The sequence below is a fragment of the Gopherus flavomarginatus genome, chromosome 9, assembly GCF_025201925.1.
Source record: "Gopherus flavomarginatus isolate rGopFla2 chromosome 9, rGopFla2.mat.asm, whole genome shotgun sequence".
Taxonomy (NCBI): domain Eukaryota; kingdom Metazoa; phylum Chordata; order Testudines; family Testudinidae; genus Gopherus; species Gopherus flavomarginatus.
Window position 1 is genome coordinate 52,563,464 of NC_066625.1, and position 23,197 is coordinate 52,586,660.

General features: G+C 51.2%; 1 protein-coding gene across 1 annotated transcript in view; it reads right to left on the minus strand.

The window, feature by feature from the left end:
- DUOX2 (dual oxidase 2) overlaps positions 1–23,197 on the minus strand; it is an 82,452-nt gene that overhangs the window by 18,601 nt on the left and 40,654 nt on the right. Inside the window, exons 7-19 of the mRNA XM_050966784.1 lie at positions 17,530–17,640; positions 16,732–16,815; positions 15,059–15,223; positions 12,924–13,111; positions 11,351–11,552; positions 8,731–8,897; positions 8,543–8,603; positions 8,185–8,281; positions 7,589–7,679; positions 3,186–3,288; positions 2,613–2,773; positions 804–979; positions 155–279 (exon numbers count right to left, since the gene is read on the minus strand). Coding sequence (XP_050822741.1) covers positions 155–279; positions 804–979; positions 2,613–2,773; positions 3,186–3,288; positions 7,589–7,679; positions 8,185–8,281; positions 8,543–8,603; positions 8,731–8,897; positions 11,351–11,552; positions 12,924–13,111; positions 15,059–15,223; positions 16,732–16,815; positions 17,530–17,640 — 1,731 coding nt within the window. The remainder of the gene's footprint in view (positions 1–154; positions 280–803; positions 980–2,612; positions 2,774–3,185; positions 3,289–7,588; positions 7,680–8,184; positions 8,282–8,542; positions 8,604–8,730; positions 8,898–11,350; positions 11,553–12,923; positions 13,112–15,058; positions 15,224–16,731; positions 16,816–17,529; positions 17,641–23,197) is intronic.

Here is a 23,197-nt window from a genome sequence, read left to right on the forward strand (position 1 = left end):
CCTGGACGATGCCCGAGCGGAGAGCCTCTCAGCTGGTGGGCAGGGTGCTGTGTGCAACCTGGCTGCATAGACCAAGACAGACCATGGGGAAAGGTGAAGGGACATAGCAGCCTGGCTCCCCTGGGTCATTGCCCCAGCAGCACAGAAAGGAAACACTCACTAGCACTCCAGTTAAACACCTGCTTTGGGACATCTGTCGGCTCCGCATAGGTGACACTAAGAAGGACATCACGGAATGTGGTCTTTTTAATCTCTCTAATTTCATCATCTGTGAATAACCTGCAGAAAGAGAAAATGGAATCCAGTGTAGGCTTCAGAGAACCCCGCCCACACCAGGAGTGTGTGTGACCCCCAACCCACGCCCTCCCCAGATCAGTACCTGGAGAGTCCCAAGAGTGTGTCTGACCCAGAGCCCCCAGCCTATACCCTGCCCCAGATCAGCCCCAGGAAAGTGCCAGGATTGTATAGCACAGACTCTGACGCCCACCCCACATCATCTCAGGAACTGGGGAAGAGGATTGAAGACCAAGGCTCCACATCATCTTGTTGATATGTTGCCAGGGCGCTGCTGGGACGGCTTTCTTCAGCCATATGAAAGTCTGAGCTCATTCTCCATTGGCCTGAAGTGCTTCTGGAGCTTCACCACGGGTTCCCACTGTGTAGGGCTCCAGGCCCCCGTCTCAGGCCAGTTACAGTGCATTACAGGATGTTAAATTGCACATCACCATCCTGGCAGTGCTCTGGGGGAACAACGGCCAATGCAGAGACCACCCATGACGCATGCTGCCAGAAGAGCCACTTACCTGTTCTTAGTGTTTTCGAACCAAAACCTGTCCCCATCACGCAGGCGCGTAAACTGGTCCAAGATGATGGCGGTGAAGAGGTCTCCAGGGTCTCCGTTGCTCTCCAGCATGCCCCCCGGCAGGAGTTCCAGCTTGGAGATGTCATTGTCGTATAAGGCAGATACATTCCCAAGGACCTGGAGAACAGGAAGGGCTGATTACACCCAGTGCCCCAGGCACTAGTGGGTGAGTGTATCAAAAAGCCTTGAGAAGTTTCATTAGCCCTTGGGGGTCTTATGGCAAAGCCAGCTGGTGGGGGATGGTGACAATGCCAGCTGTGTGTATTACCCTGTACGGGTGCCACAGCCATCCCACTGAAACGGAAGGAAGGAAGGAAGGAAGGAAGGAAGGACCAACCAAGGTCAATAGATCCCCTCTGCCCCTCCTCGCCCCTTCCAGAGATTTCAAGACTTGTCTGGTGTGGGAGGGGCAGGTGCTGAGAGCCCTGGCTCGCTGCTCCAGAAAACTCCCAGGGCTCTGCCAGTGAGAGCACAGGAAAGCCTAGCTGCTCTGTCATTGGCAGGAGTATCACTGTGCTTCCCATCGTGCTTGACTCCCAGTGGTCTGTGATCCATGCCTGGCACCTCCACCATCAGCTCCTCATCAATGTCCTCTGTGGCCTCTTTTACCTCAAACCACATAGACTCCAACTCTCCTGTACCATCCTTGCTGGAGCTGGGGCCTGATTATTTGCCATCAGATTTAGGATCTCCTAGCATGCATCTCGCCACTGGCAGAGAGACGTTGCAGCAACTGGGTGCGGGGCCTGATGATACTTCTAGCTAGGTAGGAGTGAGGACTGGGGAGAACCTGGCCAGTACTCTCTGCCCTTCCTACTGACCACTCAAAGCCTATGTCCACACTGCCGTCAGAGGGGTGGTGGCAGCAGCTCAGGCAGACTTACCCACACTAGCTTTAATCTCACTCGCAGGCTAAAAACAACAGTGAAACCACAGTGGCATGGGCTGTAGTGCAGGTTGTACAAGTCCACCAGGGACCCTGGGTACGAGCATGTGTTGCTGGCCTGGACAAAGCCATCCCGTCTTCACTGCTGTCTGTAGCTGCGCTAGCTAGACTACCTCTGACTAAGGTGCAGACATAGGCTCAGGGCCTGATCTGACCAGAGATGGCAAGTCAGTGGGAGGGGAAGGGGCTAAGCACTGCACTGATGTGGGCAGATGATTCAGTTGTATCAGCCTGGCTCACAGCTGTGACTGCTCTAACCCCCTGGCTGCTCCAATCCTCAACCTGGGACCAGCCGTGGCTCCAGGGAAGAGTAGAGCACACATAGCTATGTGGGAGGGTGGACAGCCGCCAGGCACAGAACTCAGCACAGAGCTCACCACCAGGGCAGGGCAGGGCACGGCAGGGCAGGGCAGGGCAGGGCAGGGCAGCCAACTGCACCAGCCACCAGGCCTGAAGGCCCAGTGCTGCTCTGAGGGCAGCAGCAGGGAACCCAGCACCTCACGTGGTGATCTCTCTCTAGCCAGTTTTAAAGCCAGACTGAGGCCTGATTTACACACCGCATTTGAGCTAGTGTAGCTACGTCGGTGAGGGCTGTGGCTCGCTCCCCTTCCCTTCGGGAATAACTATCCCAACAGAAACCCCTTTAGACCAGGGTAACTGGGTCCACATTAGGGTGTCGTAGTGCCTTGACTGCACCAGAACAGTTAGAGTCGTACGACTTTTGCATGCAGATGAGGCCCCAGCAGTAGGTGTCGGAGGCTAACACAAGCCGCTGAGGTTAAATAACATCTTGGTGCTTCTGACCTCTTTGTCCACGTGGGCGAAAAGTGACCAGTTCATGTCAGGCTTTAAGTCAAAGAGCTCCCTGGCCTTGGCATAGGTGGATAGGCCGAGGTCTCGCCCCCGCTGGATGTAGCTGGCCACGTAGTCGGTGCGAGAGTACTTCAGGGGCCCATACCAGTAATCTGGGGAGAACAAACAGAGTAGCTAAAGACACGGTAACACAAAATCAACCTCCAGCCCTCACCCTTCCCCTCGCAGGACAGTGGGGGCCCTGAGAGGACAATGCTTCATGCTGGCCTCTCCCCTCATCAAGTCCCCTTCCCTCATGGACTCATCTTAAAGCAAAGATCCCTGCCCAGCACTAGCTAGGAAGGGCTACAGGAAAGTGAGCAGCTGGGCACAACCACAGCTGCGGTTAGCACAGGAGAGTGTCAGGACTCCTCGGTTCCATTCCTGACTCTGTCACCGACTCTCTGCCAAGCCACGTTCCCTCCCTGTGCCTCATTGCCCCAGGGACAACGAGACTCCCTCGAACAGCCGAAAGAGACAGACGTTCAGCCAAACTGCACAACTGCAACAAGAAAGCATCTCAACCTCTGAGATCCTCCACCACCACGTTGTCCTCCAGCTCTGCGATCTGGGAGCTCATCCCCAGCAGCAGGTCGTCCACATCCTGCGCCGTCCGGTCATTGGGGTTCTAAATAAAAGGGAGATTCTCTGTCATTATGGTGCAAACCTGTGAGAGATCCGTGATGTTCGCACCTGCCTGACCCAGCACCCAAAGGAACCTTGATTCATAGAGTTTAAGGCCAGATGGGACCATTAGATTTTCTAGTCTGACTTCCTGCCTAGCACAGGCAAGTGACATTTACCCAGCTACCCCTTTATTGAGCCACTCCCTTGTGTTTGACTAAAGCTTGTCTCCCAGAAAGGCATCCAGGCTGGATGTGAAGGCATCCCGAGATGGAAACGCCACCCATTCCCTTGATAGCTTGTGCCCAGGGCCGGCGCTACCACTCAGGCAGCCTAGGCAATCGCCAAGGGCGCCAGAATAATTGGTGGGCGGCATTTTGCTGGAGGGGGCAGCAGGCAGCTGCCGCAGCGGTGCCTGCAGAGGGTCTGCTATTCCGTGGCTCCGGTGGAGCTGCCGCAGTCATGCCTGTGGACAGTCGGCTCCTCGCATGGCTCCAGTCAACCACCCGCAGGCACGACTGCGGCAGCTCCACTGGAGCCGCGGAGCACCGGACCCTCCGCAGGCACCACTGTGGCAGCTCCACTGGAGCCGCGGAGCACTGGACCCTCCGCAGGCACCACTGCGGCAGCTCCACTGGAGCCGCGGGACCAGAGCGCGGGGCGGCGAAATTCCCGTCCTCCTAGGGCGCTCAAAGCCCTAGCGCCGGTCCTGCTTGTGCCAAAGGTTGATCGCTCTCACTGAGAAACATGGGCCCGATCTCTAACTGAATATATCAGAGGGGTAGCCGTGTTAGTCTGGATCTGTAAAAGCAGCAAAGAGTCCTGTGGCACCTTATAGACTAACAGACGTATTGGAGCATGAGCTTTCATGGGTGAATATCCACTTCATCGGATGCATGTATTAGAATTTCCAGAGGCAGGTATATATATGCAAGCAAGAAACAGGCTAGAGATAACGAGGTTAGTTCAATCAGGGAGGATGAGGCCCTCTTCTAGCAGGGAGGAGAAACTGCTTTTGTAGTTGGCTAGCCATTCACAGTCTTTGTTTAATCTTTCACAGTCCTGCAGGCATCAAGCTAGATCCTCAGCTGATGGAAGTCACTACTGATGCCAAATCTACACGAGCTGAAGACCTGGCCTTAGACTTGAATGAGAAGTGTTCAGTTAATGCCCAGGACAGGAAAAGGCTGGCTCCTGATTCTCATTAAGCCAGTTATCCGGCTCACGCACTGCCGTTTTCACTGGTCGGCAAAACTGTTGGGTTCTATTTCAGGGACATTTTTACAATTAGTACTAAAAACATGATTTTTTTTTTGCCATTATTTGTGAAAATGTTACAGCAGGTGAAAATCAGCAGTCAATGGAAGGCAGAAGGTCCCTTGGGGCCTTGGAGGGTGTAGCACCCTGTGCCTTGTCTGTTCCCATAGGTGCCTGGTCTTCCTGTGACCCTGGGCAACACGTCACAGTGCGGCTGCAATACACATGTGAGTAACCATCTCCAGATCTGGTTCCCATAGGACAGATTCATTATCTTGGCCCTATCTGAGTCTCCTGTCTGCGGAAGCTGCCTCCCCAGGGATGGGGATGGAGGAACAGAAGCAGCATCAGAGAACAAGAAGGAGCTTATCAGGAGTCAAGCTGGTTGGGACTTTTCTGCTGAAACAGTTTTTCAATGGAAAATAGTTTCCACAAAATAGCAATTTTCTGTGGGAAAATTTTCATTGACCCAAAACGTATCAACTTTTTCTACGGAAAATCTCAACAAAAAATCTCTCGTCTGCAGTTGATTCGACCCAGATGAGAACATTTGGTGCATTCAACCACACGGACGCATTTCGTTTCAAATCTGTTCAACGTGAAACTGCATCTGCCGAAGGCACCTTGTTCCCTGGTTCCAGAGGTGTAGCGAGCGCTGTCTTTACCCTCCGACCGGAGGGGGCCCCGCAAGGAAGGGTGCCCCTAAAAGTGTCAAAAAAAATATAAGGTATAACTAGGTAAGTGACATTTATTGACGCTATTGCATAATCCATGTTGGTTTTACTGACAAAACCATGAAGTCATTATGATATATCATAATGCTATTGGCTACATCAGTTGTCTGTCGGTCAGAGAATTGATGCTGTGAAGCCATTGCGTTATCACCTTGAAGAATTGTGCAATGCTTTGTCATCTTTGCGAGAATATGCGCTCGAAAAGAAAGATGGCAATACAACAACAGAAGCCGGTGCGCTTTTAGACCATGCTATTACGTGGCCTTTTGTTCTGACTGTGTACACGTGGTACGATATACTATTTCACGTCAATAAAACCAGCAAATTAATTCAGTCACCAGATGTGTCAATTGACGTACTGCAGGCAGAAGTCGGTGCTACAATGACGTTTTTGGAAGACTATCAAAATACAGGATATAACTCTGTGGTCACAAATGCACGTGAAATAGCAGAGCATATGGGTATTGAGCAGGTGTTTCCAGAAACCAGGGTGCGACGTAAGAAGAGAATGTTTGATTACGAATGTGCTGATGATTCGAGTTGTCTTTCTGCCGAAGAAAAATTCAAATCGCAGTTCTTTCTTGTTCTCACTGATCAGGCCATATCTTCTGTTTCGTCACGATTTGACCAACTTGTGGAGTGGTATAAGTTGTTTGGATTTCTGTACAACGCTAACAGCCTGAAGCAGTGTCACAGAGAAAATGAACTGGAGAATCACAGCAAAAATTTTGAAAGAAAAATGGGAGACATTGATGTCAACTAACTCATAATGGAATTGAATCGTTTTATTTATGTCATCGAGAAAGAGAGAGGACCTGTCACGGCAAACAATTTTTTAACGTACATATACAAGAACAGCCTTCAGGAGATATATCCGAATCTTTGCATTTGCATCAGAATTCTTCTGACCACACCAGTTACTGTCGCTGGTGCTGAAAGGAGCTTCAGCAGAATGAAACTGATCAAGAATATCCTGTGCTCAACCATGACAGATGACAGGCTTTCTGCGCTTGCAGTTATCTCAATCGAAAACAAGATTGCCAGGTCTCTGGACTATGACGCATTGATTAACCAATTTGCGGAGAACAAGGCTCGAAAGAAGAGCTTTGCGTAAATACGGAATACATGTACACTGTAGGCCTATGTATACATAATATGAACCCTGTATATTGTATAAAATAAATACCGCATTCCAGTTTCTGCATTGTAAGGGGCCCCGGACATATGTTCGGAGGGGGCCACGTTCTTTGTTGCTACAGCCCTGCCTGGTTCTCCCCTATGACCCCGCCTCTCACCCAGCTGCATGGTGCATCATGGGATGGATATAGACCCCATTATGCTCAGGGGGTCGCTGCCCACGAGGTAACTCCCTGCTTTATCTCCTCAGATCTGCCGTGCCCCGCATGGCTGTTCACAGTGAGCTAGGTCGAGGCAGTGACTGAATTAGTGAAGCGCTGGGCAGGTGGGTGGGGTGGCCCTGGCGGCAGCTCCCTGCCGGCTCCTTCCTGCATCACTCTCTGTGCAGTGGAATTCCCACCAGGCCATTCTGGTGATGGGATATGGTTGGCAAGGGCCTTGCCACCACTGAAACAATCCATTTGGCCCCTGATGACCAGCAAGGCTCTGATCCCCAGGGTGGCCAGTAACGCTCACTCCTCACAACCTGACAACGTAAACTCTGCTACACGGCAGGCCGAACCAGCCCACTGCTACTGCACCAAGACCCTGCCCTCCTAACCCCTGAGTGCTCTACTATTGCCTATTGCAGGCACATTCAGAACCAGAGACCTGAATCCAGCCCATTCGCTGTGACCACGGCCAACTCGGCAAGCCTGGGGGCCCTGGGCATGCTGCGTGGCTGTGCTAGGAGCTGGCCTGTGTCATTAGAGCTGCCAATAAAGTCTGAGAACCCTGGGGATTCCTCCTCCCTGCCTGTCCCCTTTGAGTGGCTGGGCCAGGGCTTAGCATTCCTAGCTCTCAGGAAGGTAAATAAAGGAACAGGGGGAGGAGAGGGAAGTCTTTTAAACAGCAGCTCCAGGAGCCCCTCGACTGGCAGACAGCCACCAGCCTGGGGGGAGGATTAGCCTGCATGCTGGGTCTTTGCTGCCAGTGCAGCAGAGTTTCGGAGCGGGGCTCCTGGAACTTCCAGAACCTGCTGTGCAGAAGCATGGAGCAGCTCCCTAAATCCTGCCTTCCTGCTTCTGGGGCCGTGCCAAGCAGCGCAGCGGAGACAAGACTTGGCCTGCGATGCAGGTAGTCCCTGCCCTTGGCCAGGGCGCAGGTGAGACGCTGCCCTTCCCAGGTCTCCTGTACCTTTCTGCACCAGTAGTTGTTGCAGAGTCGGAAGGCCGGCGACTTGCTGTTGTCTTGGTTGAGCACTTCCTGGAAATTGCAGTTCTTGTTTCTGGAACAGAGGAGAAGGCTGAGGCCTGCAGCCCCTCTGGGCGGAGATAATGATGGGGCTGGGAGGGGCTTTTCTGCAGTTTGCTAGAGTCTGAGCCCTCAGAAAACAATCCTGAGTGTAGACAGTTGGTTGGGAGCTCCAGCCGCCCCAGCCTTCCCATGGCATGACCAGAGCTACACTTTGCTGGCAGAGAGAGGCAGCAGGGCAGGGAGCCTGCGTGGCCCCAGGCTCTGAAGGGAACACTTGCTACGGCAGCGATGCCAGCCCTGCTTCTAGGAGCTGGCAGGAAAGCACTAAGGTGGGTGATGCTTTGGAGCCTTGAATCTTTCAGGGTTTGGGGTGGATCTGCCACCCTCCAGGAGCGGAGAGCAGCTCTCCCTGCTGCAGTCGGACCTGTGTGGCACAGCCGCCAACACGCCTGACACAACTGCTGCCTCCATCTCACCCACCTGGCACTGCTGCCCCATCTGATGGGCACCCCCACCTGCCACACGGCTCTCCCTACCTCCTGTAGACTCCAGGGGGCACCATGGTCGCCAGGGAGTGCCCCATGGCAGCCAGGAACTCGGTGGAGATGCTGGGATCCACATGCTGCTTGTAACCTGCAACGAAGAGAAGCTGCTGGGCTGCACCTCCTGGCGGAGGAGTGAAGAGCCCCCTCAGGGCCCCTCACTCCCCATCCACCCACTGCTCCCCACAGCCCCCCCTCAGGGCCCCTCACTCCCCCATCCACTCTGTGCTCCCTACAGCCCCCCCTCAGGGCCCCTTGCTCCCCCATCCACTCAGTGCTCCCCACAGCCCCTCAGGCCCCTCATCCCACCCTCCTGCTCGCCTCTTGCACCCCGGGCTTCCTCCCCCTTCACCTGGGTACGACGGGATGGTTTTCTGTAGGAATGTCGGCAGCCACTCGTACAGAACGATATTCTGTGGAGGAGAGGAGGAGATGACATCAGCACAAACACCCACAGAGCTCTGGGCAGAGGCCCCAGCCGTCATCATTCCAGGGGCTCCTCATGCTGGCCCCTCTGCACGGGGCTCCCAGCTCCCTCACCTGGTAGGTAGCAACAACCCATTTGCGCGCGTGCTGGAACACGTCCTCGTCCGACCAGCTGGGGTTCTTCTGGGCCAGCTTCAAGGCCCAGTGATTGTGGTAGCGGAACCAGGCGATGCTCTCGGCCTGCAGGAAAAGGTTCTCGTTTCCTCTGGCATTCCCAAAATCTACAACAATCAAGGAGCCCATGAAGTGCAGGACAAACACACACAGAAGTTAGAAGAAAACATAAAATACTCTTGCTGGCAGGTTGCCACGTAACACAACTGTATTTCTTAGAATCCAAAACACTACCGCACAAACCAAATCCAGAGAGAGATAGAACAGGCTGCTCTCTAAGGCAGCAAGGCACAACCCTTGCTCTAGGCCAGCTCTTGGCAGACTGCGTACCAAAGACCCAGCTTGCACATATCCCTGCAGACCCCCTGTCCTGTGAGCAGAACCAGGAAACTCCTTGAAATTTAAAGTAGTAGCTTGTTTTTTAAGACAGTTTTCAATACACCACAGAGTTGACTGTTGCTGCCGCGGAAGAGAAAGGAAGCCTTCTGCTAGATTCCCACACGCAGCTTCCCTAGTGCTATGGGAAGGGAAGAGATTGGAGAGGGGATGTTCCGGTTGGGCTGTGTGTGCCGGCACTGGGTAGGGGACTTTCAATGTCCAAATCTGCCAACCAGAGGCCATTCTGTGGGGAACAGAAGAAAGATAGAAGAGAAGACAAGAGCCCTTCCTTGTTCTTATAGGATGCCAGTAGCTATTTTCTAGTCCTCTCTCTGTATATCAGAGGGGAGAGGAGTAAGAGGGAACACAACAGAGAAATAGAGAAAAACAAGGAGACAGTTGATTAATTTAAAAAGCAACACATTTAAACCTGATAAAGGAAGTCCTTTAACACTGAAAATGGCTACCCGGTGGAACTCCTTGACAAAGTGTGGCCAAGAAAAGAGGTTACATTTCTGTCTCCTACTGTTTTTAGTCTTTCCTCATGGAAAAAGTAAAAGACAAAGCAAACAAAGCTGTCAGATGCAATCAAGTATTTGATAGTTTTATGGTGAGCAATACACTTCGTCAGTCATAAAACATCTCTTGGCCGCAGCGTGGCATGGCATGAGCACACCCCTTGCTTTGGCACTGGAGATGCTGTGCTCTTCCTAGCATCAGGTAAAGGGGCAGAGAGCAAAGGATGGCCAAATAAAGAATTCAAAAAAAAAGCATAGCAGGATTATTACCAAGTTTAGTACCTGCAGCCTAGATCACTTCAGATTAGAAGGGGAGAGTGGGTTTCTATCAGCATAGTTTGGGCTGGGCTGGGAGTGATGCAGGGCTCTGAGCTGACGCAGGGCTATCTCAAATTCACATTGCATCTTCAACTTACACAGGGGCTCCTGTCAGCTCCCTTGCGTGATTTGGCATTTCTCTCCCTCTCGGACTGGGTCCCTGCCTCCTTCCCCGGCTGGGCACCGACACAGAGTGGTTCCAAAACTTTCCCACTTGCTGGGAACTGACTTTATTGTGACCTGACCGACATTATCCCAACAGGAACTTTCGCTGGCGCGTCCTTCCTGAGCTTGGCTGCCCCAGGGGCCTCCCTGACCTAGATCCCTCGCTCTAGGGAGCCAAACCGGCTAGTCAGGATGGAATTAACACGATGTACTTGCTATAATGAGTGGGTGGAGCTGCAGCAGCTTTGGGCAGAGTTCTCACCCTCATTGGCAGGGAGGTTCTGCCCCAACACACCACCCGATAACTGTCTCAGGGCTGCGTGGGCTGCAGGGCAGCCTGGGCCTGAAGCAATGCCTCCATAAGGGCTAGGGAGAGGGCCAGCCCTGGCAGGCCTTATGGTGCTGAATCTGACCAGGATTCTGCCTTCTTTGATCACTGCCTCCCTCGCTCAGGGTGTTGCTGGGGAAGAAACATTACACGGGTGAGTCTTCAAACTTGATTTGAGGACTTGAGTCACTCAGCCAGAGGTTAGGGGTCTAGTACAGCCACGAGGGGGTGGTTGAGGCTCTATGGCCTGCGACATGCAGCAGCTCAGACTAGATGATCATGAGGGTCCCCTCTGGCCTTAAAGTCTAGGTGACCCACCAGCATAGCCTGGGTCTGTAGGGGCAGCACCTGGCTGCAGGGAGTGGCCAGCACTTCGCTGCTGGGGCCTGGCTGGTGCTAAGAGATGTTTCTCTTCAGGGCACTGCGTGAATGCACCTTGGTTCCAAATCACACACCACACCCGGGAAACAAACGGCTTTTTGTCTGGGAATTTCCACTGGGCCACCCTTTCCAGGACGAGTGCTTGGCATCAGCTTCCCTAGATGCAGGGGGATCTGGCCTACCCACCCAGCCCCTCACTCCCTGCGCCGAGGTGACACTCTGCTCGGATGCATCCAGCGGTAGGTTTGCTCGAGGAATCGAGTGGGAGACTGATGACTCAGTGCTGGGGGAAGCCCAGCAGTTCTAACTGCTTTTCTGCATTTCTCTCAAGTAGCCTGTGCAATCGGCCACCTCTAGGCCTGATTCTGATCCAGGATGGGTTGGAGACTTCAGCCTGGTAGGGTGTGAAATAACCATTCAAATGCACCAGGGAAGCTGAAAGGTGGGAAACTGGGACATGAGGCTTCCTTACCATAAATCCCTTCAGAGCCCCCCTTTCCTGTTGACGGGTCCAGAGCCTTCCACATGAAGTTTCTCCCGTCCGTCTGCTTTGGGAAGCTCTCTTTAGTCTCAGAAGCCAGCTTCCCACCAGAGAAACTCCTCAAGGCATCACTCCAGGAATGGGAAGGGCCATAAATGGCACTTCCATCAAGCCAGCCTGTCACCATGTTTATCTGAGGAGAGAAACAAGGGCTGGGGTCAGAGCAGAATGATCAGCTGCCTCCTGGTCTCTACATGGGGACGGAGAAGAATCAGGGCTTAGCCAAAACAAAGGTCCTCTGTGCGCTTGTGTCTATTGATGGCCCACTACACACACGGTGAGATGGACAGCACGTATTCCACAAGGAACAGAAATCTTACCACCTTCTTATCAATCTGGAGCAGAAGTCACCAGAATCATCAAGAAAGGGATGGGCCTGCCAATGTTGATAAACTACCAACTCCGTGACCCTTCCTCCAGATAAAGGGGCTTCCCAGAGGCTGGAGGAAGTTCCGTTATCATTCTTTTAAATTATTTTTCATTTCCTGCTTTCCTTTAGATTCTGAAACAGAAGCTCTCGAATCACAGGCTAAATAAGGCAGGGCAGGAGGAAGTCCTGGACTCCTCCCCAGCAAACCTGTTCTCAGCAAGGTGGTTCTAACCAGACTCCCTCCGTTTGGCTGCTGCTCATCCATCCCTAGAGCCATGTCTCCTGCTGCTGCTTTGTGAAGTCTCTTTCTGCTACAGCTGGGCCATGCGTTTCACGTGGCAAACATTTCCATTGAAAAATGGCCTCTTTTGAAAATATACATTTCCTTGCAAACATTTTTGTGTCTTTAAAATGTTTCAAGATTTGAAATTTTTCTAGGAAACACTGAGTTAAAAATGTAACCTGCTAATCAGGCTCCATTGTGATTTTCTATTTTTGAGCTGTGTCCGATTGTGTTCATCAGGTGTCAGTTTCAGACTTTTTGTTTTCTGGATGGACCATCCTGACTGGCCAAATTAGGTACACAGTGGGACTTTTTTCAGCACAAAAACATTTTTCAGTTCTGAAAAAAATTTCAATCTCAAAACTGAAAAACTTCATTACAGGAAATTTTGATTTTCAAAAACAGTTTAAAAAATCTGTGGATGGGTTTTAAAAATATTAAATCAACCCATTTGGAAAACCAGTGACATGAAATGACATGTGCAATGCATTTTCATTTTTCAGCTAGCTTTGCCCATTTTCTGTCTAGTCCATTTCATTGCAATGTTTCCTCTCTTGCAACCTGGCCTGGTGATCAGTGGGAACTGTGCTGTTTTCAGGTCACTGTGGGCATTAATGTCATTAATAGGTGGGGCCAGTGATTGGTGTGTGAGAGAACGGTGCCGCTGCTCTCTGCTCTAGATTGCTTTCTTGTACTCAATTTCATAAGGCACCTTTATGTCGCTGTGCCAGAGACCTGTTGACACATGTCCTGCCTCAGCCCAGCCAGTTACGAAATACTCCTGTAAACAACCAGTGGAAGAAATAAGTACAACCCAAAAGGAAACAAAAAAGGAAATGCTGCCCCTTCACCTGTTCTCGGGGGTTGTTGGGGCTCTGCCCTGTCTCCACAGCCCACTTGCTGCGCTGAAAGGGTAGGACCACGTCTCCAGCATTGTCAGGGTCAAACACGGGGTCTCCCGCAGGGATGCGGATGTTTATGAATTGAGCAGGGCAACCGGGATTCTCCACCGCCATGATCTCCGAGAGCACATGGAAACCTATGAGAGACCCAAGCAGAGACACTGACTGGGACAGCTGGGTGGGAGCGGGTTGTCAATTGCACCCCAAGAATTACAGCATTCAACGAGATTCGGGCAAATTCTCCATGGCCCTGTGTAACGACTGCTGTTCCAGCTCAGTCAGAGCGGGTCAGGTGAAATGCGAAGGGGGGGGGCTGCACCCAGATGACCATGTTGGCAATGAGCCACATTCTCTCTCTGACTTTGCCACTGGCTTGCTGGCTGACCTTGGAGAAGTCACTTGACATCTCTGTCCCTTCGTTCCCCATCTGCAAACGGGAGTGATGATACTTGCCTATCTTTACAGAGCTTTGAGATCCCTGGGTGGGAGGGGCTATGGGGTAGAGTACTGTGAGGTGTGCTGGGCTTTACCCATTTGTGGGGCTGGGCGGATGAATACATGGCTTATGCAGAGTCCCATAGTCAGCAGGGATTAAATCTGATTGGTCCAGTGGCTGTTCAGAGATCCCCAGTAGGTGCTGCCTTTCATCAGCCTGACCTGCTCCCTCACTTGTCCTTGTTCCTGGAAATGCAGCCTGACCTGCTCCCTCACATGTCCTCATTCCTGGAACTGCCTTGAGGGACTGGGGGATCTATTCTCCAAGCCTGGTGACTGCCTGCCATAACCCGAGTGATGCACAGCAAGCAAGAACTGAGGAAGCGTCTGTCCTACAGGCAGGTGCTGAGCCAGAGGTTCACACCCTTCTTTGTCGGGAGCCTCTGAGCTGTCTGGTGTTGGTTGGAGCTGGAAGCAGAGGTGCCACAACCCTGTGAACCACAACCCACTTGTCGGCTAGTCCAGTCTGCCTAGCAGCAGGCAGGGCTGGAAATCTCACAGGCCGTTTTAATGCTGCCAACTGCGCGGTGCCTGGGAGGGGAATTTCTGAAGCTTGTGTAAGCACTGACCATCACTATCTCTAGCCCAAAACAGAGCAAAGGCCCCGGGGGAAGTGGGGGAATTTTGAGGACATATCCAACCCAGTCCCCTAAACCTTCCAGGGTTCTCCCACTCCTGTGTACTGCATAACTGCCCTCAGCCTGGGGATTGTGTCTCGCTAGGATAACAACTCGCTTGCCCACTTCGAGAGCCTCTAGCTCAGCTGGAGAGATGGGCTGGATGCAGGACTCTCTGGCTGGGTTCTCTGACCTGTGATCAGAGGAGAGGGTCAGGATGGTCCCCTTTACCATTGAAATCTCTGAGATAAAAATGAACATAGCACAGAATCCTGGCCAAAGTCTCTGCTAGCAGCCAGCACAGAGCTCTCCTGGGACAGGCTCCTGCTGGGATCCACTCCCCAGACGATCACAAATGCTCAGCAACATGGCTAATGAATGGGTGAAGTTCTGCATGTGACAGGAATGGACATTGATTCATGCCTCTTGCAGACAGCAGGGACACTGCTGATTGCCCCAGGCTAAAGGGACTGCCCCAGGCTAGAGGGACTGCCCCAGATGAGCTTGTGTTTGCTTTGCCTCTTAAATCAATGAGACTAAAGGAAATAATAACTGAACCCCACTTCCTCTTGCTTTTTCTCCTCCACTGAGATGGGCCTTTGGCTTCTGGGAAACCTGCTGCCTGGTTGCTCAACCTAGGTGAACATACCCAGGGGTTTACATTCTCCAAACATGACTCAGACAAATGGAGGAAGTCACCAGTGCACAGAGCATGGCCACAGGCCCCGGTGCGAGATGAGCCCGGATCATGACCCCACCGACAGGAATGTCCTCTGAGATGGATGAGGGACATGCCCCTGCAGGCTGTTCCTAACCTCCAGGGCTCCACAAGGTCAGATGTCTTGGTTTGGAAGTTATAGATTTGAATCTGTCTAACCAAGGGTTTAGGAGAAAGAGTAAGATGGGTCACAAAGATGGGAGTAAAGAAATAGCCCAAGGGCTGTACCCAGTGCTCTGCCAGACACCTCTTACCAAAGAAGACACCCAGCACGGTTCTGTTCCTGCGGGAGGCCAGCCCGGAGGGCCCCCGCGCAGCCACGTTGCTGAGCCTGCGAGCGTTGGGTACGTGTGGCTCCTGCAGGGGCTCGTACACGCCATCGGCATAGTTAGCTGGCAGGAGACGCAGCAGCTTGGAACCTGGTGGTACAACATCAGCATGTCACTGTGTCCAGTATCCCCAGGACAGATGGGATCCCAAGGTTGTTAGCAGCATATGGGGAAAGGGGGGTTGGGAAATCTGGGCTAGGGGGAGAGAATGAGGTAGATGGAGTGTTTGGGAACCTGTCTTCCAGAAAACCTAGTGTCTTTATAAAGGACCGTCAGGGCTGCAGTGTGCTAAACATCCAACTAGACACATTCCTTCTCCGCACAACCAGATCCACACAGCATCTCCTCATTCCATCGGGGCACAAGGGATGTTTTCACGAGGGTCAACAACCAGCAGCACAGACCATCCAACCTGGCATCCTCGATACTAGGCAACACCAGATACGTCAGAGGAGAACAAACATTTAATTCCAGCAGATCCACATCAGCCAGAAGCATGAAAACTCCCATAACTGACAAAAGCCAAAGCCCACCTGCAGATGCAGGTGTCCTGCATAAAAGCCCTTTTTCTGGGAGAGGTTATTTCATTTGGGGAAATGATATAAACTATCCTGGCAAAAGCACTCGTTCGTTGGTGCAGCTCTTCTGATCAATGCTAGCAGCAAGCCCTCGCCAGCGGAGATGAGGCCAAAATAAACAACGTTCTGCAAGCTACGCCATCTTGAGTTTCTGGAGGGATTGCAGGAGGGAGGTTTTAAAAGCACCTAAGGGAGTTTGGTGCCATCACCCTTTGAAAGTTAAAAGAAGCCACATGCACAAGAGAGTTTGGTGCCAACACCTATTGAAAGTCAGTGGAAGCTGGGGGCCTAAAGGAGTTTGGTGCCTATCACCTACTGAAAGTCAGTGGAAGCCGGGTACCTAACTCCCTTAGATGCTTTTGAAAATCCTCCTTGAAGGTGCCGCTCTGTTGAGGACCTGATTAAAGTCCACTGAAATCATTGGAAAGACTCAGGGGGCTTTGGCCCTGACCAGTGGAGTGGAGACTGCCTGCCCTGGAGGTGATCAAGGTATGGATGACAGTAGCAGGGCCTGCATCTGAATGTGAAGGTTGCAACCTCTCAACCAAGTGCAGGTGGCAGAAGCCATACGCTGCTGTATTACAATCACCTCAAAGGACCTGGGGATCCAACAAGAGCCTTGAGCAATACCCAGGAGCAACCAATGGTAGGCAACCCCCTCTGCCACTTCCTCTGGCTGCCCCAAGCCACCATCTTCAGCTCAGGCAGGTCTGGACTGAGCTTTAGCCTCCTGGCTCCATCAGGCCCCAGTTTCAAATCAACAGTTCTGCCCAGCAGGGCCGGCTTTAGGAAGTGCGGGGCCCAATTCGAACAGTTTTGACAGGGACCCAGCAGGGATGACAAAAAAACCCAACAACACGTGGGGCTTGTACTCACTGGGCGGTGCTCAGTGGAATAGGCCTAAAGCCGGCCCTGCTGCCCAGAGGCAGGACAAGCCAGGTCATCTACTCTGACCAAAGATGTCAAAGCCACTGGCTCTGCCTTGTCGCCAGCGCTGGCCTCCCGTACTCCTGCACTCACCTGCAGAGCCATGGTTGTGGTACAGGAGGTTGTTGTACCAGCCATCGTAGCGCTGTACTTCCCAGTGAACGTTCTCTTGAGCACCTGTGAAGACACCAGACCCAGGGATGGCATGAAGCAGGGATGGCAGCTGTTATAGGGGAGATGGGGACTGAACCCAGGGAACAAGATGCAGATTTGGTTTGTACAGTCACAGCTGGAGCAAACTGAAATCTCCTGAGATTTTAAACAAAACATTGAGAGGGGCCCTGGATTGGTGTGCTGGTAGCCCAGCCTGCCGAAGGGCCGCTGAGGCAGCACCTCACGCTGCCAGCAAGGAGAACATGCTTCCCAGTGGGGCAAGACAACTCCCCCTGCTATACAAGGAACGCTGGATTTCTGTGTCACAGGACTTTTACCTCTCAGCATGAGGGGCCAGACTGCCTCCGAGCCAATCCCCAGGGCTAAGAGTGAACTGAACAGCAAAACAATATCACTGACCAATCAAAGCCCAGGGACTAGACCAACATGTCCCACTCGCTGCATGGAACACACCAGCATGCCAGTGAAAGTCACTGTGCAGGCACGCCCACGCAGTACTATTCACAGCACACAACGGAGCCAGGGCATCCACCCCACAGTCACATGCCAGGGCACACCCTTATCTCAGCACCTCTCCTCCTCCCCCAAGAGATGTGGCCTTGGGCGGTAGATTCTTTCTAATCAAAGAAGCCCAAACAGAAGTGAGAAAACATGGGGCATTCCAATATGTCAGTAACCACAGATGGGGGGTGGTGGAAGCAAGGTAATGGTACTTACCCACTACGCTCCACGTCCCAGAGAGGAGCCACCCAACCAAGGCCAGGATCCAAGTCTTAGTCCTGGCCATGACGATTGTACTTTTCCTGGGAAACCCTCCCACTGATGCTTCTGAAAACAGAGAGGAAAGCAGGTGGATTGGAGCTCCACAAAGAATTTCTAAACCTCAGGAGGCCTTGGTGTCTCACAGAGCGCAGGGGGCCAGAGAATGACACTGTAGCTTGCTGGTTAGAGTACACACACAGGATGTGGGAGACCCAGGATTCAGTCTCCTGGCTCCAATAAAGTTTGAATTATTTATCCACAGGGGAACGGAGAGACCGAGGCAGCCCCATGTCAGAATATACCATCACCTAGTGGTTAGGGCACTCAGCTGTGAGATGCCTGTTCAAATCCCTTCTCCCCATCAGGCAGAGGGGGGACATGAACTGGGGAGGTCTCCCACATCCCATGTGGGTGACTGACCCACTAGGCTAAAAGTTATGAGAGAGATGCTCCTCCTCACATAATATGCCTTGGGTGCTTAACTCCAAAGGGCTTCCCAACCGTGGACCTCTAGGAGGAATGGATGCCTCCCTGCAGCCTAGACTTAGGTACCTATCTCTGAGACAGGGGCGGGATTTAGTATGCACTCCTCTCGCTGGCAGCTCCCATTGGCTAGCTTAGGTGGCTCCCCTAACATGCTAGATTGGAGTCAGTACGTGAAATCATCCAACCAGGTTAACACTTGTTCTGCTTCCGAGGCAGAAATCTTAAGGGTGCAGACCAGCAGTCTGCAAAGGCATCTTGCCTATGTATTTCTATAGTGTTCCTGTCCATAAGGCGCAGTTCTGAATAGCAGGTCTGCACAGGAGGGGAAAGAAGTTGCAGCAAATAGCAGTATGGCGGGTCTGTTTCCAAAGCTATTTTCACTTGCTCTGTGGAAGGACCCCCTCAATGCACTGCCTCGGCAAGAAGTCACATTGTTTGGATAAACAGTTTTCTGGACATGGTTTCTGACAAAGATTACATAATCGTCTTTTCCCACATTCCAGGCCTAAGTGACACTCCAGGTGTATCATGTGTTATACACAGAGGCTAATGGAACGCATGTATTGCACCTGATTTTTAGAAACCTCTCAACCTGGATCATAATATTATAGGTTCAGTTTTGCATCTGTAGTTAATGATACCTAGAACTTATCTCCTATCATTAGCAGAAGGTACAAATGCTAGCACGTGCACCTCTAATTCCAATGCAGTAGTTTAAGATCTAAATGCTAGCATTTGTGCCCACCTAACCAGATACCATCTCCAGGCCCTCAGTTTGTGTGCAAGAGGAGATACACACTCTAAAACAGGGGTTCTCAAACTGGGGGTCGGGACCACTCAGGGGGTCACGAGATTATTATATGGGGGGTTGCAAGCTATCAAGCTATCAACCTCCACCCCAAACCCCGCTTGCCTCCAGCATTTATAATGGTGTTAAACATATTAAAAAGTGTGTTTAATTTATTGGGGGGGGTCACACTCAGAGGCCTGCTATGTGAAAGGGGTCGCCAGTAAAAAAGTTTGAGACCCACTGCTCTAAAACCCATTATTTTTGTTGCCCTTTGAACACACGATGCCATTACAGGCGGTTTGATACACTGTAAACAAACCTTCCTTTACTTATGAGAAATAATACTGTATAAATCTCCGCTCAGCTGATCTCAGATCCATACGTCATCAAGTGTTATTACAAGCAAACCACTTCATTAGCTTTTTAAAGAAAGTTACATCTTTATGACATATGGATTTAAGATTGAACTACTACTGAAAGATTCTTCTACTTTGAAAAGCACAGTACACTGAAAACAGAACGGCGACATCCCCTTATGGTTGCAGGCAGTATGGCTATGTATGCATATGGGTATGTATTTATCAGTGGACAGAGTAGTTTCTAGAGGAAAGAGTTACAACCAAATTTACAAAAATTGCCAGCTGGGTGTAACATGAACTCAGATAGCTCCAATACAACTAGCACAGTGAATCCTTACTACAGCATTATCCAAAGCACCAGTAGAAAGAGACACTCACAAATGGCTACTTCTCACAAGCAGAAAACCACAAATCCAGACTGTAATAGGATCTGGGCTGGTATGAAATTAACAGGAAATTTCCACTCCTGGTCCAGTTTAAAGAAATAGAAGATAAACAGCAGAGAAAGATAGAATATTATGCAAGGAAAATTATTAGAAGATAGCCAACAGCTGGAGTGTCCAGTCATATATTTCTGCAAAGAGAGAGAGAGACTTAATCTCCACCACCAAAGCATTTATACAGTGCTCTTCCTGCCATGGTATCAGTCAATGCACTCTCCATTCAGGTCACATGCTTCACCTCTGTACGTAAATGCGAAGAGCTGAGCACATGCCTCAGGGATGGCTAGAGACACTAACAAGCAACTTGCCTTCGTTGCATTCTTCATTCTTTCCAGGGTAATACTTAGCTCTTATACAGCACTTTTCATTAGTAGATCTCAAAGGACTTTATAAAAGAGGCTGCTATTGTTAGCCACATTTTACAGATGTGGAAACTGAGGCACAGAGAGTGGAAGTGTCTTGCTTGTGGGTACCCAGAAAGTCAGTGGCAAAGTCAGGAATAGAGCCCAGATCTCCTGCATCTGAATTCAATGCTCCATCCTCCATAGCACATGAGCAACTAATGGATTTATGACAGGTTTCAGAGTAGCAGCCATGTTAGTTTGTATCCGCAAAAAGAACAGGAGTACTTGTGGCACCTTAGAGACTAACAAATTTATTTCAGCATAAGCTTTCGTGGGCTACAGCTCACTTCTTCGGATGCATAGAATGGAACACACAGACAGGAGATATTTATACATACAGAGAACATGAAAAGGTGGAAGTATGCATACCAACAGGAAGAGTCTAATCAATTGAGATGAGCTATCATCAGCAGGAGAAAAAAAAACTTTTGAAGTGATAATTGAGATGACCCATAGAAGCTGTGAGGAGAACTTAACATAGGGAAAGAGACTCAGTTAGTGTAATGACCCAACCATTCCCATTCTCTGTGTAAACCTAAGTTAATTGTATCTAATTTGCATATTAATTCCAGTTCAGCAGTCTCTCTTTGGAGTCTGTTTTTGAAGTTTTTTGTTGCAAAATTGCCACCTTCAAGTCTGTCACTGAGTGGTTAGAGAGGCTGAAGTGTTCTCCCACTGGTTTTTGAATGTTATGATTCTGATGTCAGATTTGTGTCCATTTATTCTTTTGCATAGGGACTGTCCGGTTTGGCCAATATACATGGCAGAGGGGCATTGCTGGCACATGATGGCATATATCACATTGGTAGATGTGCAGGTGAACGAGCCCCTGATGGCGTGGCTGATGTGAATGTGATTAAGTCCTATGATGGTGTCACTTGAATAGATATGTGGACAGAGCTGGCATTGGGCTTTGTTGCAAGGATAGGTTCCTGGGTTAGTGTTTATGTTGTATGGTGTGTGGTTGCTGGTGAGTATGGTGACTGCTGAACTTGAATTAATATGCAAATTAGATACAATTAACTTAGTCTCTAAGGTGCCACAAGTACTCCTGTTCTTTTAATGGATTTATCTTAACATTCCCTTCAGGAAGTAGGGAAGTGCTATCCACAGTCTATAGCTGGGGACCCAGAGACACATGGTAGGTTATGTGATTGACCCATGGTCCCACAGAAATCAAACCAAATGCACTGTCCAATAGCCCATCCTTCCTCCCTTTCCCCATCCCTTCACTGTATCAGAAAGGTTCTGCTCTCATGCAGAGTTCCAGCAGACAAGAGTTTTGAAAGTATCTTTTGTTCTTATCTTCTGGTGCAGTCTGGGGGATTTGTATTAGACCTGTGAAGCAGGGAGGTTGACTCTGTGTATCTGGGATTCTCATCTCTCCATGGTCTGGCCCAGAGGATCCACCCAGCCTCTATCAACTGACAAAATCCAAGACTGTGGGGAGTATTCAACAGGGACTGAGATCCCAAAATCCTCATGGGGAGCAATTAAACAAAGATTATATTGGTGGCTTCTGTGTTCCATTTTCCTGCTTGTCCTTTTGGGAACTCTCCATACTATCCATTTAGCATGTCTATCTCAGCAAGCCCGAGCAAGGACTCTGGGACTCAGGCCTGCCGAGAGGACCTTCTGCGCCTGAATAATGTGGTCTCCTGAGGGTGGTGCTCCTTGAGCAAGGGAATCTATTTCCCACGCATGGCCACCTAGAGCTCCAACTGGCCTGTGCTGCAGTTTTTTGCTTTGTTATCTACTCATCTGGGGGCTGATTTGCCTGATTTCTGGGATGCATTCATTCTGAACCAGGCCAGTGTTCTCTCCCAGCACAGTGGAGAAAGAGCAAGCACGTTGGTGCTGGTGAGCTCAGGCATAGCTAGCAAAATGCAGGCCAGCCCCTGCGTGCCAAACGAATGCCTTGTGTTATGGCATCTAGCAGCTCTTTGGCCTGTTTATTGACCCACTCCTGAAAACACGGGGCTTTGACTGGGGAACCAGTTTGCAGACTTGGGCGGGCTCCACAAGCCCTGGGAGCCCCACAAGGAGTTTGTAAGTTTGAAACCCCTCCTCTACTGTGGCAGAGGGAGGATGTGCTGGGAGGTAACACTAGGTAGGGGATCTAATCTCAGTTCTGCCCCAGGGAAGATCACTCCTCTCTGTACCTCAGATCCTTGCTGGTACATTCAAACAGCCAGCTCTGCGCTGTCCAGCAGTGGGGTTTGATCCTGCTTCTCTGCCCACACCCCACTCTAGCTCTGAGCTTCCCCACCCCATGAAAACACGGAACCCTCGTGTTGCCAGAGCCAAACCATGGTCCTTGACTCCTGCTAGGAGTCTCGGCGTGGGATTGCTTAGTTCCCTTGATATCTCCAAAAGCTCCAGACCCTTCATCGAATCGTTCAGTGAACCCTATCCAAAACCGCAAGGCTCTAGCAAACACTTCAGCAACTGCAAACAAATCCTCAGTGCCAAAGAAGGGCTTCCAGGAGGAATTGGCAAGGACAAGCTCCCTCCACGGCTGAGTTGCTGTATATTGAAAAAGGGAGTGGGGACTAGCTCCCCCAAACACTCACCCTCCTGTGTGGGAACCCCGGAGTCGGGGGGATGCTCACACAAGTACCCCAGAAAGTCTCTATGCTTAGTTAAGCAGAGCTGCGCAGCACAGGTGATTGGATAGCTCCGGGAAGCTGGTTTCTTAAAAAGATTAAACGCTGCAGAATGCGACTTGTGGCTGCTTTACGCTTCTTAACCTTGCAGCACATTCAGCCCCCAAGTTACATTTCCAAGACCCGGCTCCTTAATGGGTCCCGTGCGTTTAGCACCAGAATCCGTCTGGGGCCAAACCGTGCTCAGGGCTGGCTGGCAGGGGATGGGGTGGATGGGATTTCGCCAAGTTTCAGGGCAGGGCAGGACTTGCTGTCCCTGTAACCAGAGGGGGTCTGGGACCCCGAGTATGAAGAGAACTAACCCAACGGGGGCTCGGGAGCCCCACAGGGCTGTTCTACGTGCCGAGGAGACAGATTCCCACCGCCTGGCCCCGGACCGCCTAGTTGCGCGGAAGGGGAGGGACGGGGTATCCGAGAAGCAGAGCCAGCTCCTGGCGAGCCCCGGGGAACAGGCGCTGGGGCCCTGATCTGACTC